This window comes from Hippocampus comes, unplaced genomic scaffold (assembly GCF_001891065.2).
Source record: "Hippocampus comes isolate QL1 unplaced genomic scaffold, H_comes_QL1_v1.1 scaffold260, whole genome shotgun sequence".
In the NCBI taxonomy this organism is placed as follows: domain Eukaryota; kingdom Metazoa; phylum Chordata; class Actinopteri; order Syngnathiformes; family Syngnathidae; genus Hippocampus; species Hippocampus comes.
Window position 1 is genome coordinate 58,640 of NW_017805378.1, and position 12,379 is coordinate 71,018.

Genomic DNA, 12,379 nt, shown 5'->3' on the forward strand with positions numbered 1-12,379 from the left:
TCGACTCAGCCGATCCTGCCCCGCCCCCGCCGATGAGAATCAGTTTTGACACACATTTGAATTAATGCCGTCAATATATAAAATTATTAACGTTACAAGATGGCACCTTAGCACAAATTTTCTATTAGCCATCTTGTGACATCTCACAATGTTTCAGAAAGAGCACAAAAACAGTACAAAGGCAAGCTTTGTCCAGATTGAAGGGAGGTTGAAAAATAATGGTAACACTGTACCAACTTTGTCCCACTGTATTTTAATTATAAAAATAATGCCGAAGGGAACAGAAATTGTCACATGTCAGAAAATTTCTGAACTGCGACATTGAGTAACACGATGATGCGCTTTTGATAACAGTGTTTGGATATGTGTTGTCCCGGTTCTACTTTGCTTTGTGTGAACAACAACACAAATAAATACAAAATGGTCACCACTGTGTAAAATGGCGAAACACAAATGCAAAGCGAATGAATTCCCGACATAGCATAAAGTCCACCAAAAGGTCCTTTAGAAAAAGTCCGAGGCTTTCCGCCTCTTGGGCAGCTCCAGCAGATTGTCAGTGAGGGATGACTCGTCGTGTGCTCCTGGCGTCTTGGCCTTGTCGGGCGTGGGTGTGCCCGAAGGTGTGGCCGGCCCGCCGAACGGGGACTTGCAGCCAATGGCGCGGTGCGAGGGCGACGGTGTGTAGCTGGCCCGCAGAGCTTTATCCGTGTACTTGCTGGACGTGCGGTTGACCAGACGTTGCAGGGCTGGCGTCAGGGCCGGACTCAGGCCTTTCGGGGTCAGGCTGCCGCCCCAAAAAATGATAATTAAATATAATACGATCGATTTTGCGTTACTGCAGTTCATCACTTGCATATCTCAAATCATCTTTTCCACTTGAAATGAATGGAAACGCCATTAATCCATTGCACCACCCCAAAAACCACCAAGGGTTTTGTAGCTTGTCTTTTAATAAGCAAAATGGCATTTTAAGTGTATTGTACTCTATTTAAACATGCAGGAAATATATCTAAATTGAAAGTAAAGAATAAAACATTTTGTGCTTCATGGTCATTAAATGGCAAAAGGGCTTTGGCCACTGACTTTTTTTTAACAATACAGCCGTATTCTAGCAAGATTTTATTCTTGATTAAAAAAAAAAAAAAAAAAAGATTAAAAAAAAAGTTACTTTCTTCTTGGGGAAAAAAATAAATAAATAAGAAAACTCTTCATGTCTTTTTAGCTAAAAAAAAAAAAAAAAACAACAATCCTTATAATAAGACTTGTACTTAAAAAATAATTTCTTTGGTCACTTTCCACGTCTGATGCATTGAAACAGATGTGTGGCGTTTACCTGGCCAGGTTTTCTGTGACTTTCCTCAGGGCTTCCTGTTTTTTGGCTCGATTTTTGGCGGCCGCTTCGTTGGCCATCTTCAAGCCCAGTCGCTCCCGTCTCCCCGGCTCGGGAATCTGTCCCAACAACACACCGGTAAGTATCCAAATGATCACGCTGCTTTTATAAAACGGCGCTGAATTTTCTGCTACCTTAAACGAGGGGCCATGGTTCCTCTCGGCGTAAGGCGTTTCGGATCCCTCCAAGCGGAACGGGGTGCTCTCGATTTCTCCCCATGTCATTAGCGGCGACTCGGCCACGCCTGAAACAAGAGAACCATAATGAGGAGATCGAGCCCGCATAAAAAACAAACAAACTTTAAGTGTGTTTGTTGTGTTTCTCACCAGGGGCGGGGGAGGGCGTCCTTTCGAAGCCATAACCGTTCACCGTGGGAGAATCGTGCGGGATCAACTCTTTGCCGTCTGGACCCACCTTACCCTGCTTGAACTGGACAACACAAAATCACAGGGGACAACATTGCTTATTTTAAATAAATATATATATATGCACACACACACATATAGAGCCAAATTCATATCTTGGTAATTGTAAGCATTAAGGGACCAAAAGTTATTTTAGTCATCCATCCATCATCTGTGCCTTGTTATCCTATTCACTGTAGACAATCAGCTGATTCATCGGTTATCAGAATTTTACTCTGCCAAAAATCTGAATCAGTCAGTAATGGCCTAAAAAAAAAAAATCCAAATTGGTCAGGCCTTAGTACTTATTTAGACATGCATGCGCTTTGCAGCACATAATACCTTTTTTCTTTTTTAAAAGAAGTTAATTTCAGCAAAGCTTAAATGCGACAGTGAAAAATACGACTGTGTTGTCAAGAGGCAGGGGGAAGCGGTTTCCAATAGTGGGAAAAGTGCCTAATAGGTCTCGTTTAAAACCCTTTGGCGATGAGCGCAATGTGTATACGTAGTCACCTGTGCGTTGAGCGCTGCAGCCTGCTGGATCTGGCTCTTGTTCAGCGCCTTGCTGAACGGGTCACCGGTGAAGCGCGTGTTCTTGTGAACCACCTCGCGTGGTTTCTTGAAGAGCGCGTCGTCGTCTTTGACACCTAATGCAAGACGCAAGATGGAAAACGGCCATTGAATACAAAATTTTGATTGAAATCAAATGCCACAAATTAGTTCCAGTCGCCCAAATATAACTCAAGGCACTGCTGTAGCTGTCAAAGTGTGAAAGTCATGAAGTAAACATTTTGTTAGCAGCCAAGCCCTTCCTTTAATTATGATTTTATTTTATTTTTGTTTACCCAAAATGATGGTTGAAATTGGACATAATTGTGAACGTTAGAGGCTCTATTGCACGTCATGGATGGTTCGTTCCTTTTTTAAACTTAATTGTACCTTCTGGATAGTACATCAAGGCGTTTTTTGCTTTATATTCCCACGTTTCCAGGCCAGCTTTTACACACTCAAGAGCGGCCTTCTCTGGTTGTGGTAAGGCAAGGTTCTGCTCATGACGCTGGGGAGCAAATACAAAAAAAAAAAAATAAAAATTAAAACAAAAACAATTTTAAAAAAACATATCAAAACAGTGTCAGCGAGAGTCTTCTTTTCCTTTTCTCAGAGTGATGTTATACAACATTGCCAATTCCTGACAGCAAGAAGAGTGAGAAGATCAGCGGTTCACTGTATTACCTGTTTGAACTCGGCTTCGGCTTCGTACAGCCACGCATGCTTCATCTTCTCCTTGTCCTCGGCCAGGTCCATGATCTGCTCAAACGAGGCGTTGTCCTCGCTGGTGTTTTTGGTCAGGAAGCGATCGAGCGATGGCAGCTCCTTCTCCTCCCGCTTGTCGCCCGCCACGCTTTCTGCATACAAGAAACCATCCACAGATGTCAAACGCCAATTTCATGGAAGAATAACAACCATAGGTCTGAGTGACTTACCGGCATCTCCGCCTCTGTTGGAGATGGTTGGCGATCCCGCACGGCCCACTGGTGTCTCAAAGCTCGCCGGCGTCACATCTCACACAACAGAAAGTAATTCAGTAATCAAGAAACCAGAGTTTTACGAAACAACCCTAATTGTTCTACTCACAGGGTGCAGAGGGTTGAGGTGTGTTTTTGGACTTCCCGTAGCGGATTGAGATTTCTCTCATGCGCTCCAGGTCTCCATTTTCCTCGGCATCCAGATAGTCTTTCTGAGCCTGCAGTTTGGTCACGTCTGGGAAAAAGTCCCTCTGGATGATCTTCTCCAAGCTCTGTTACAACGCACAAGAAACACTATTATTAAATAAATAAGAAATAACGCATTATTTTTTTCCAAAGTAAAAGATAATGTTTACAAATGTCTTATTTTGAAAACAACAACAACAACAACTACAAGAAATGTTACTTTGCTTTCATGGACAACTACAGAAATCCGAGAATATTTAAATTTGAAAAAAATCAAATGTAACAAGGTCTGTAAACGTTTAATCAATTATCAAAATAATTATTGAAAAAATAATAATGAGTTGCTAATTACTTAATCAATGCGCCTCTAATAAATCGTTTGAAGCCTCTGTTGTCTATGTATAACCAATGTTATGTTAAAATCTCGACCTGCGCATGCGCAATAATCAACATGACGTCACCGTTGACGTTTACGCGACCTACCTCAATGTAATCTTCCTCGTTCAAGACTTTTTTGTGCGGCTTGCCTGCGTCGTCGTCTTTGGGCTCCGGCCGAAGGGCGATGGTGGTGAGGGCGGCAGGCACCAGAGTGCCGCACAGGGCTCTCCTGACGCTGGCGCTGCCGTCCATGGCGCTACCACTGGACCCCCTAGCCGCAAAGCGAAATGCGGTTAGGCTAACGGCTGTCTCGCGACAGCGACCTTGCAATCGTATCCAGTCGTAGCACTAGTGAATAAATTAGTCGTTAAGATGTCCCCGTGTAATATAATTGTATCTCTTCGGAGTTAAATGGCGTATTTCCTCAAGCGTTGCGTGACGAATTCCTCAGATGAGGACCGGAAACAACAATGGCGATAAACATACTGAAGTGTGACGTCACAGAAAGTAGTCTTCTTCTTGAGGAAATGCGCGATATGGACATTCGACTGCCACGAGCAGGACAATAATAGAACTACCACGGCCGTCCATTATTACTTGCTATTTTACCCATGAGCCAACAGGGGGTAGTAGTGTTTCGCTATTATTAATTATTCCTCTTCGAAGAGAATTATTGCACGCATGTGGTCCTACTATTATTTGAAATGTTTATAATCAATGATCGTCTTCATATGATAAGCTAAAACTATTTATAGAGTCAGGAATATTCATGGAGAGTGTGATTAATTAATATTGTTGCATTGGCAGATGATGTTTTGATCAAATTGGGGAAAAGAGAATGGCAATTTACATTGTTTCCAACAGTGCGTTCACCCTAATGTCTTTTCTTAATAATGTAATGCATTTTTTTTCAAAACAACTTTATTTGTTCACGAGGACGATTTGTTTGTACAAAGCGTGTTGTAACTTGATGCTAAACTACCGAAAGGCATTATTTCCATTCACCCAAACATTCAAAATAATCTACATTCTTTCATTCATCTAGTTTGAATGGTCCAAAGTGTTTGTAAATGAGTTAGTGACATAACGTGAAGGGGATCGATACAAAGTTAGTTTTCTGTATTTCCTGCATAAAAGGAGAGTCTTCTCTGGCGCCTCCACTTGGCTCTGCGGTTTTTAAACCAAACCTGAAAACAGAAAAACAGAATAAAGCCAACAAAAAAAAAACAAGGTGAATTTATATTTTCATTTTAAATGAAATAGTAATTATACATTGTTCTCCAATTCCAAATTTAGATATTTTTTTTTAAATGCCAAAAACAAATACAAATATGAGTTAAATACAGCTCTCCATCTCCAAATTTTTCGGATTATTGTTTTTTAGTGCAAAAACAAGAATATTTGTTGCTGTTCAAAACTTTCATCTCTACTAAAAAAAATCAATAAAACCATTAAAAAAAATTCACAAAGTTCTCTGTTGAACCTCCAAATCAAAATGAATAAATAACAATATGAAAAATATCATCTGTTGGGATGAAAGAATAAACCATCAAATGTATTTAAAATAATTACATTACTAATTTATTAAAAATATTTTTTTCTAAATTTCAAAAACCATCAAATAGGTTTCTTTGTGTTAAAAACAGTCTGTTCAGACAGATGTCATATTTTCATCATACATACAATTTCAACAAAAAGCACCTATTTTGAAAAATTCTATTCAATTAAAACAATTTTATTTTCAAACACAGTGTTTTTTTTCGCACTGATCTCTCTAATTTTAGATATTAATTTAAATATTAAAAACTATTTTACATTTTTCATTTTATTACAAACAAACAGAAAAAAAATTTCGACATTATTGCCGGACATTTTGCTTGAATATTCAACTTTTTAAAAATGCCACTCGCTGGCCACCGTAGCTCCTGCTTACCTCCACCCTCTCTTCTCGGAGCCGAGTGCTCTGCGCTAGCTTTTCCCGAGCATTGACGTCTGGGTAGTGGTTCTGCAGGAAGAGTTCCTCCAGCGCGTCCAGCTGCTCCTCCGTGAAGATGGTTCGGTGTCGCCGGGTCCTTCTTGGCGTCTGGGCCTCCGCCGCAACTTCCTCTTTTTCTTCTCGAACGCCGGGGTGTGCCCACAAAGCTTGGGAGGGAAGCCCAGAGAGTGGTTGTGGTGTTGGGATGACACAGGAGCAGCGCTTGCCTTGGGGGAGGTCAGTCATCATGTGTCCACGGCAACAACACAAACACACTAACTGTACGTACGTATCCCAAAACTCTTATTGAAATTTTCTTATGTGCAAAAAAAACAACATACACAAAATTCAGATCCTGGTCAGGGGTCTTACCTTGATGAGGATGATCCGTCCTCCCATCTCCGCAACAGCAGCAACAGCAACAGCAACAACATAAACACCACAACAGTGGATTTTCCCGTGCCCCGTCTGGATAATTCCTCAGGATGTCTTCAATGGTGAACGGGAACTTTTGCCTCTCCATGTCGGCAGCCTCCGCAACACTGGAACCGGCTCCTTGCCGAACACCACATGGAAGATTAAAAAAAAAAAAAAAAACAGTAAAAAGGTAAAATCCCCCTTTCCAGACATAAACCAGCTAATCTGGGCTAGTTATTGTGAAAAGGTTAATCTCACCTTCTTCCATTCCTTTTCATCAGATTTTGGCTGCATAAAATGAGATGTGGAAAAGCGCCAAAGATCCTCATTGTTGGTGGGTTTACAGAGAAAATCTCGGTATTAGGAAGGCGGATTTAGAAGTGGGGTGGAAAAAAAAAAAAAGAGGAAAAAGTGTTCACTCATCATCTCGGAGTTCTCCCATATTAACCAATGAATGTGGATTACGATACGATACAGATGGACGATGAAGCCATCTCGTCGCATGTTTACGATCCACTTGGGTTTTTTTTTCCATATATTATCAGCATGGCACAGAGTTGATTTCATAGCAGGCTGTCAATAGCGGCAGAATTAATGGATTTCCACAATGTGTCCTAAGCTCCTCACATGCGGCCCTTTTGAGAACAGATCACAATAAACGCCATCTCATCCCTTTCACGCCGGCTTTAATAGCTTGCCAGATGCTATCTGCGCTCATTGTGCGCCTCAAACGGCTCACATTTCATTACAGAGGATTAAGACCCATAAAAAAAGCCGCCGTTTGCTATGTTGCTCAAGTCATATTTGCTCAACGACAGGCTTTTATCAAGATGAAAAAAAACTGAAAGATGTTTTCACGTCAAGACGGGTGACCTGATTTAAATTTCTTGAGTATGGAGTGAAAATGAACAATTGATGATTTTTTTTTTCTCCCAGCAAATATGCTCTCGTTTTGAATTTGATTCTGGCAATGGGTTCCCAAAAAGGTGGGATGAGGGAAATTGGACTGAGGCCAAGTGGAAAAATTGTGCTGTGGTCTGACGAGTCCACGTTTGAAATTAGTTTTTGTTAATCATGGACGTTGTTGTTTTCCGGGCCAAAGAGTAAAACAACCATGTGGTCTGTTAAGTAAAGTAAATAATGGTTTTGGAGCAACCTCTTTTTCAGGGACGTTCCTGCTTATTTCAGTAAGACCTAAGATGTCTTCATCGAGTACTAGACGGGGCTGCCAGCAGTCCAGACCTGTCTCCCATTGACAATATGTGCCCAGCACGTTATGAAATGCATAATATGACAACCGAGACCCTGGCGTCCATTTTGTATACACACTGTGCAAGTTGTCTGTAATGCTTCCGCTCCCAAAAATTAAAATGAGGATATCGCTACGTTTTAAAAAAAATCCAAATTGTCATTCATTTGCTGCATTGGAGTGCAGTAGCCCTTCAATTTTTTTGTTGAAATGTGATTCTTGTCAAGTCACATTTTCAAGTTTTGAGGTAGAATGAAATCCTTTTTACCCAAACTGTATGATTCAAACTGTAAAACAAGCAATTAAAAAAAATCATTTTCATGGGTTACACTACCAACAGTGGCTGCAATATAATTTCATATTGACATTAAGAGCCGAAGCTGACAAAAATCAGACAAATGGACACGCTTGGGCTTGCAAAGCAGCAATTTTTTAATGTGTTTTCTCCTCACCGGAACATTAACACAATTTGATATAGTGATTTATATATTTTCATCAAACACACCTTCCTCCTGAATTAGTCAATGTCTAATCACAAGCACACATCTCCATGTTCTGTGAGTATTTTTATTTGCCTTAAAGCTATATTGAAATTTAATTTCAATTTGAATATTTAAAAAAAAGTAGGGTAAAAATTCAGCGATTTTCACCGAAAAGTGACAATGTATTAGTGACATACAGTATAGGGATCAAACAACTCAATGAACAGTCATTATGAAAACTCTCGAACTTCAAACTAAAACAAAGAGTGTGCGCCTGCGAAAATTTGATTAGTCGATGCCCGCTGCAATAAAAAGTTTGAATTGCCAAAAGGTGCCACAAGATGCGTGAGAGCTTTATTATCAATTGTGCTGTTAATTCCGCAGTCAACTCTTATTTCTATTTACAATCAAGGATTCAACGTTGCATGGCTTCCTCTAAAAAGAAAAAAAACAAGAGAAGTCTTATCTTGTCTCTTATGAATAAATCTCATGTTGCCTTCAGGCGATGAGGAGCCAAAACATGATGACCAGCGCCACGAAGAGGAAGAGTCGGGAGAGGAACTGTTCGTCCATGTGCTGCGGGGTTCCTGGGGCAGCTGAGTGAGGGGATTGAGGGGGGAGAAAATTAGGATTGAGAGGCGATCGATTCACACGTACGTTGAATACCTGGAGGGGGTCTGCCGTCGTTTATGTTAAACGCTGTGGCAAAAATACCAAAGGGAAAGGCGCCGATTCCAAAGGACATCTGAAAACCTCCATCCCCAAACCCGAATCCCTGGAAGCCCTGTGAAAGGGGAGAATGTCTGAATGCCCAGAAAAGTCTGATGCATTATTAAGGCAGGACTTGGCATCACTGCCCCCTGGTGGCTAATTACTATAACACACAAACAGTTGAATTAATTCTTATCCTGGGAAATTGTGCTCCTATTCTATGTTTTTCTAAGTACATTCCTGTACAATGCTCAATTCGGAGAAAGGCCACCGAAATGCTTTGTAATGTATGTACAAGATTAATATTTCGGTATTATTGTTTACTTCCGTGTCGTCACTGTTGACTGTTCCATTATCTAAAACGTCACCATCCATCTAAACTCAGATATGGAATGTATGTCACTCGAAATGTATTGGAAAATAGACAGCATCAAAAGGGAATTGTGCACTTGGACCCGCAGTGTAAATCCAGCCTGTGACACAGCTTTGTGTATTCATGCGGTGCGTTCAATGACACTCGTTTGCAGTGGTACTCACACCACGGTTTTCCGGCTCGGGCCTTTGGCCTTGTGGTCGTGGGGGTGTTTTTTCTCTTGGGAAAAAAAAAGTGGCATGAATTCAGTCAAGTCTCGTGATGAACCCGTAGCTGTTTTTTACTGAACAGCTCCCTACCTGGGGTCTTGCTGCCCGGTGCTTCCGCGCCCATATAAGGGGATGACTTTGTCCCTGCTGATGCCAGCTTTACACACTGGGCACACTTGTCTGCTGGGTCTCGTCTCCAACCACTTGAAAAAAAAAAAAACACCCTTTAATTTGATGAAAGTCAAACTGTCACTTTTTATATATTGTATGGAAACTTCTGGTTTCAACTGTAGATGATAGCTCATACTAAAGTGTTTGTAAAAAGACAGTTGTGCTTACCTGGTGCAAACAGGGCCAGCTGATGGGAAATCAAGATTGAGGAGCGTTGGGAAAGAAAGATGCCACATTAGATACATAAGATAAGGCATCAAAACAATGATATTCAAAAAGGCCTTCGCATACTCTTTCATTGTGAACCATCCAAATGATCAAACTTTGATGTCGAGCTGGGTCCACATTAGGTAGTAGCATAAGGCAAAAATGCTCAACGGTTTTACATCGTCCTTCGGTCGAAATCCGATTGATGGCCTTGCGAATGTCACGGCTCACCTGTTTTCTGTGTTTGGTCAAATGACGTTCATCAGGTGAGCCCGTGGGCACTTTGATGTCAATTTCAGTCGGCAGTAGGGGGCGGTGTCACATAAAATGTCAGCCTCCTTGGATGGCTGAAAACGAATTAGTCTACTCAATTATACTGTGTTTTGAATCGCGGGAGGTACTTTTTTTTTTTTTTACTTATGCTTAGTTTTTATTCTTAAAAATATAATTGGCATTTTATGTGTGATTATATACTTAGGCGAAATACTCGGACTTAGTGTTGTATGGTTTTGCAATTAAATATTTCTTTGGAAGACCATATCAAGAAATGATAGATGATGTTCTCATAATTGCTGGGGTTTTTTTACTCGATATCTAAGTCAATTCACAAAATAATAGAGATGTCTGTTCTTCAAATGATGTTGGATTGAGAAAGCTGAAAAAGTCCACCGGCGTCATGGAGCTTTTTTCCTACCAGAAGAGGTGTCCGCAGAGGCTGATGACGGCATCCTTGGCGGTGTCCAGACAAATGTTGCACTCAAACGTGCTGTCCTGGTTGCCGCCGTCGCCACCCGCGGTCGAGCTGCTGGATCCGGAGCTCGCGTTCTCGGCGGCGGCGGTTGCTGCTGCTCCAGGGGAGCCGCTGGCCGGAGAAGGTGAAGAGGGCGCTGCGTTGGCCATTTCAACTACAGCCTCAGTCGGTTAACAACTATGCACAGCAGGCTGGCGAAGGTCCATCGACATCCAACACGTCAAAAGCCGCACATGAAGACACCGGGAAGGGCCACAATTCTTTGCTGTTCGACGTCGAGAATGAAGTTCAAGTTAGCAAGCTCTACAGCTGTTAGCTTGCTGCCTGGCGCAAAGTCGTCGTCCGGACCCAGGCTAAAAGCTAAGATAGGCGACGGAACGAAGGGGACTAGTCGGTTGTGATTTGAACCAATTATGACAACGTATTCAAAAGACGCTTTTGAAAGCGGAAGTCCGAGCTTGTTGTTGGAAGTTAGGCAAGTTAGCTACGTCGCTTGCCGTCTTTCTCTTCACAAAAAAAACCCGAAAGTCCACAGCGACATCTACCGTCCGGAGGACTACAGCTGTATTTTGAAAATTCAACTGAGAAAAATTTAGACGAGAAAAACAAAACAATTTTGTGACTTAGCTTTCCCCAATCTATATGTGAAATGAATATGTTTACAAATAATTACATGTTTTTTTAACATGCAAAAAATAAATGAAATTACATTACCTCTTTTTGACAAGTTTTACGAGGTATCATATTTTTACACGATTTTTACATTTTTACATGACGCGTTTTGTGTTTTTTTTCTCAGTGTGACAGCAATACACGTATGTAAAAAGGAAATGAAAATTCCACTGAATAAAATGAAATGCAGCACAAGACAGTGGATGTGGAAGTGAAGTGGTCAACTGGAGCACAGTTTCAAACAAGCTGTTGGTGAAATGAATTTGAAAGATGAAAGACTGCGTCAAATTGAAACAACCAACTTCCTGTTCAATTTGGGTAATGGATTGTGGAGACCTTTTCATGTGTCCTGTTTCAAAAAAAAAACAAAAAACAGATTGACCCAATTTTGTGAAAATCTGTCAAATAAGTATTTTTATTTTTACTTTTTGTGTAACGCTTTTTGTGGCACTACTGAGTCAACCGGCCCAAAAAGGCTGCTTCAAACCAAAATGGCTGACTGTGCTCGATTGAAGGTGTCTGTCCCTGTGACTACTTCCTCTATCCTACATTTATGAACATAGACAGAAAATTTGGTTGTGAATAATTGAGGAGTTTGGTGACACATTGATGCCCCCCAAAAAGCAATTAATTCATCCAATTAATAGTGACCACAAGAGGGTTAAAGCACATACAGTACACATCTTCATCAACACTCATATGGATTACGGGATCACAGGTTTTGTATGTTTTGCACTGACTGAGAACGTCCTGTCCGGAAATCCTCCGCCACCGCCGACTCCAACTTTTGTGTCAGCGAGTGTCTTAAGATTTGGTTGAAATCATTCCCGATGAAAACATAGAGAATGGGTGACAGACAGCTGTTTGCCGCTGCCAGAGTGCCCCCGACTTTAATCCCGGTGTGAAGACTCTCCAGGCTGAGGTTCTTTACGTCCAACTCCAGGAGAACAAAAGTGTGGTAGGGAACCCAGCAGACAAAGAAGCAGGAGATGAGCGCCGCCATGATTTTGTAGGGCTTGGTGGATCTAAATGAATAAAAGGAAGGCAAATCAAGCGGTGGGGTTACAAGGTGTAGAAGTAGAGAAGGTGCCCAAGTTCAAGCACTTGGGATCAAGTTTGACGTGAATGGGTGAGGACCTAATTAGTCGAACACTGCAATCAGTCAGCAGACCAAAGACAGAAGGGGGATGTTAGCATCCGTTTTTTTTTTTTAACAGGACCTGGTTTAGCAAGAAGGCTTGGATGACAGCAAGTAGAACAGCGAGGCTAATCCTATAT

General features: G+C 41.4%; 4 protein-coding genes and 1 long non-coding RNA gene across 8 annotated transcripts in view; 1 reads left to right on the forward strand and 4 right to left on the reverse strand.

Annotated features, from left to right (window-relative positions):
* Positions 1 to 232: 232 nt before the first annotated feature.
* ess2 (ess-2 splicing factor homolog) lies at positions 233 to 4,413 on the reverse strand. The gene is made up of 10 exons (XM_019872148.1): positions 3,990 to 4,413; positions 3,430 to 3,592; positions 3,279 to 3,356; positions 3,028 to 3,200; positions 2,734 to 2,851; positions 2,308 to 2,441; positions 1,717 to 1,819; positions 1,525 to 1,634; positions 1,334 to 1,449; positions 233 to 784 (listed from the first exon to the last, which is right to left on the reverse strand). The coding sequence occupies exons 1-10, from the start codon at positions 4,134 to 4,136 to the stop codon at positions 505 to 507; spliced, it is 1,422 nt and encodes a 473-aa protein (XP_019727707.1). The 5' UTR covers positions 4,137 to 4,413; the 3' UTR covers positions 233 to 504.
* A 176-nt stretch (positions 4,414 to 4,589) lies between these two features.
* On the reverse strand, positions 4,590 to 6,651 carry LOC109517166 (homeobox protein goosecoid-2). 3 transcript variants are annotated; one of them, XM_019872156.1, is made up of 4 exons: positions 6,535 to 6,651; positions 6,232 to 6,414; positions 5,818 to 6,026; positions 4,590 to 5,071 (listed from the first exon to the last, which is right to left on the reverse strand). In XM_019872156.1, exons 1-4 carry the CDS (start codon positions 6,542 to 6,544, stop codon positions 4,994 to 4,996), a joined length of 480 nt encoding a protein of 159 aa, XP_019727715.1. In that variant the 5' UTR covers positions 6,545 to 6,651; the 3' UTR covers positions 4,590 to 4,993. The 3 variants fall into 3 exon arrangements, with proteins under 3 accessions (XP_019727715.1, XP_019727713.1, XP_019727714.1); XM_019872154.1 differs by having other exon boundaries at positions 5,818 to 6,086; XM_019872155.1 differs by having other exon boundaries at positions 5,818 to 6,086; positions 6,232 to 6,411; positions 6,535 to 6,625.
* Positions 6,385 to 7,049, forward strand: LOC109517167 (uncharacterized). The gene is made up of 2 exons (XR_002168497.1): positions 6,385 to 6,466; positions 6,558 to 7,049. It is a non-coding gene; the product is annotated as an uncharacterized LOC109517167 (long non-coding RNA).
* Positions 7,050 to 7,939: 890 nt separating this feature from the next.
* On the reverse strand, positions 7,940 to 11,018 carry rnf185 (ring finger protein 185). Of its 2 annotated transcripts, none has more exons than XM_019872153.1 (6): positions 10,373 to 11,018; positions 9,640 to 9,658; positions 9,391 to 9,503; positions 9,256 to 9,310; positions 8,674 to 8,782; positions 7,940 to 8,603 (listed from the first exon to the last, which is right to left on the reverse strand). In XM_019872153.1, the coding sequence occupies exons 1-6, from the start codon at positions 10,576 to 10,578 to the stop codon at positions 8,506 to 8,508; spliced, it is 600 nt and encodes a 199-aa protein (XP_019727712.1). In that variant the 5' UTR covers positions 10,579 to 11,018; the 3' UTR covers positions 7,940 to 8,505. The 2 variants fall into 2 exon arrangements, with proteins under 2 accessions (XP_019727712.1, XP_019727711.1); XM_019872152.1 differs by having other exon boundaries at positions 8,674 to 8,791; positions 10,373 to 11,013.
* A 482-nt stretch (positions 11,019 to 11,500) lies between these two features.
* The window catches only part of LOC109517163 (chemokine-like receptor 1), a 4,890-nt gene continuing 4,011 nt past the window's right edge, over positions 11,501 to 12,379 (reverse strand). Inside the window, exon 3 of the mRNA XM_019872149.1 lies at positions 11,501 to 12,126. Within this exon, the coding sequence (XP_019727708.1) occupies positions 11,814 to 12,126 (313 nt within the window). The 3' untranslated portion in view covers positions 11,501 to 11,813. The remainder of the gene's footprint in view (positions 12,127 to 12,379) is intronic.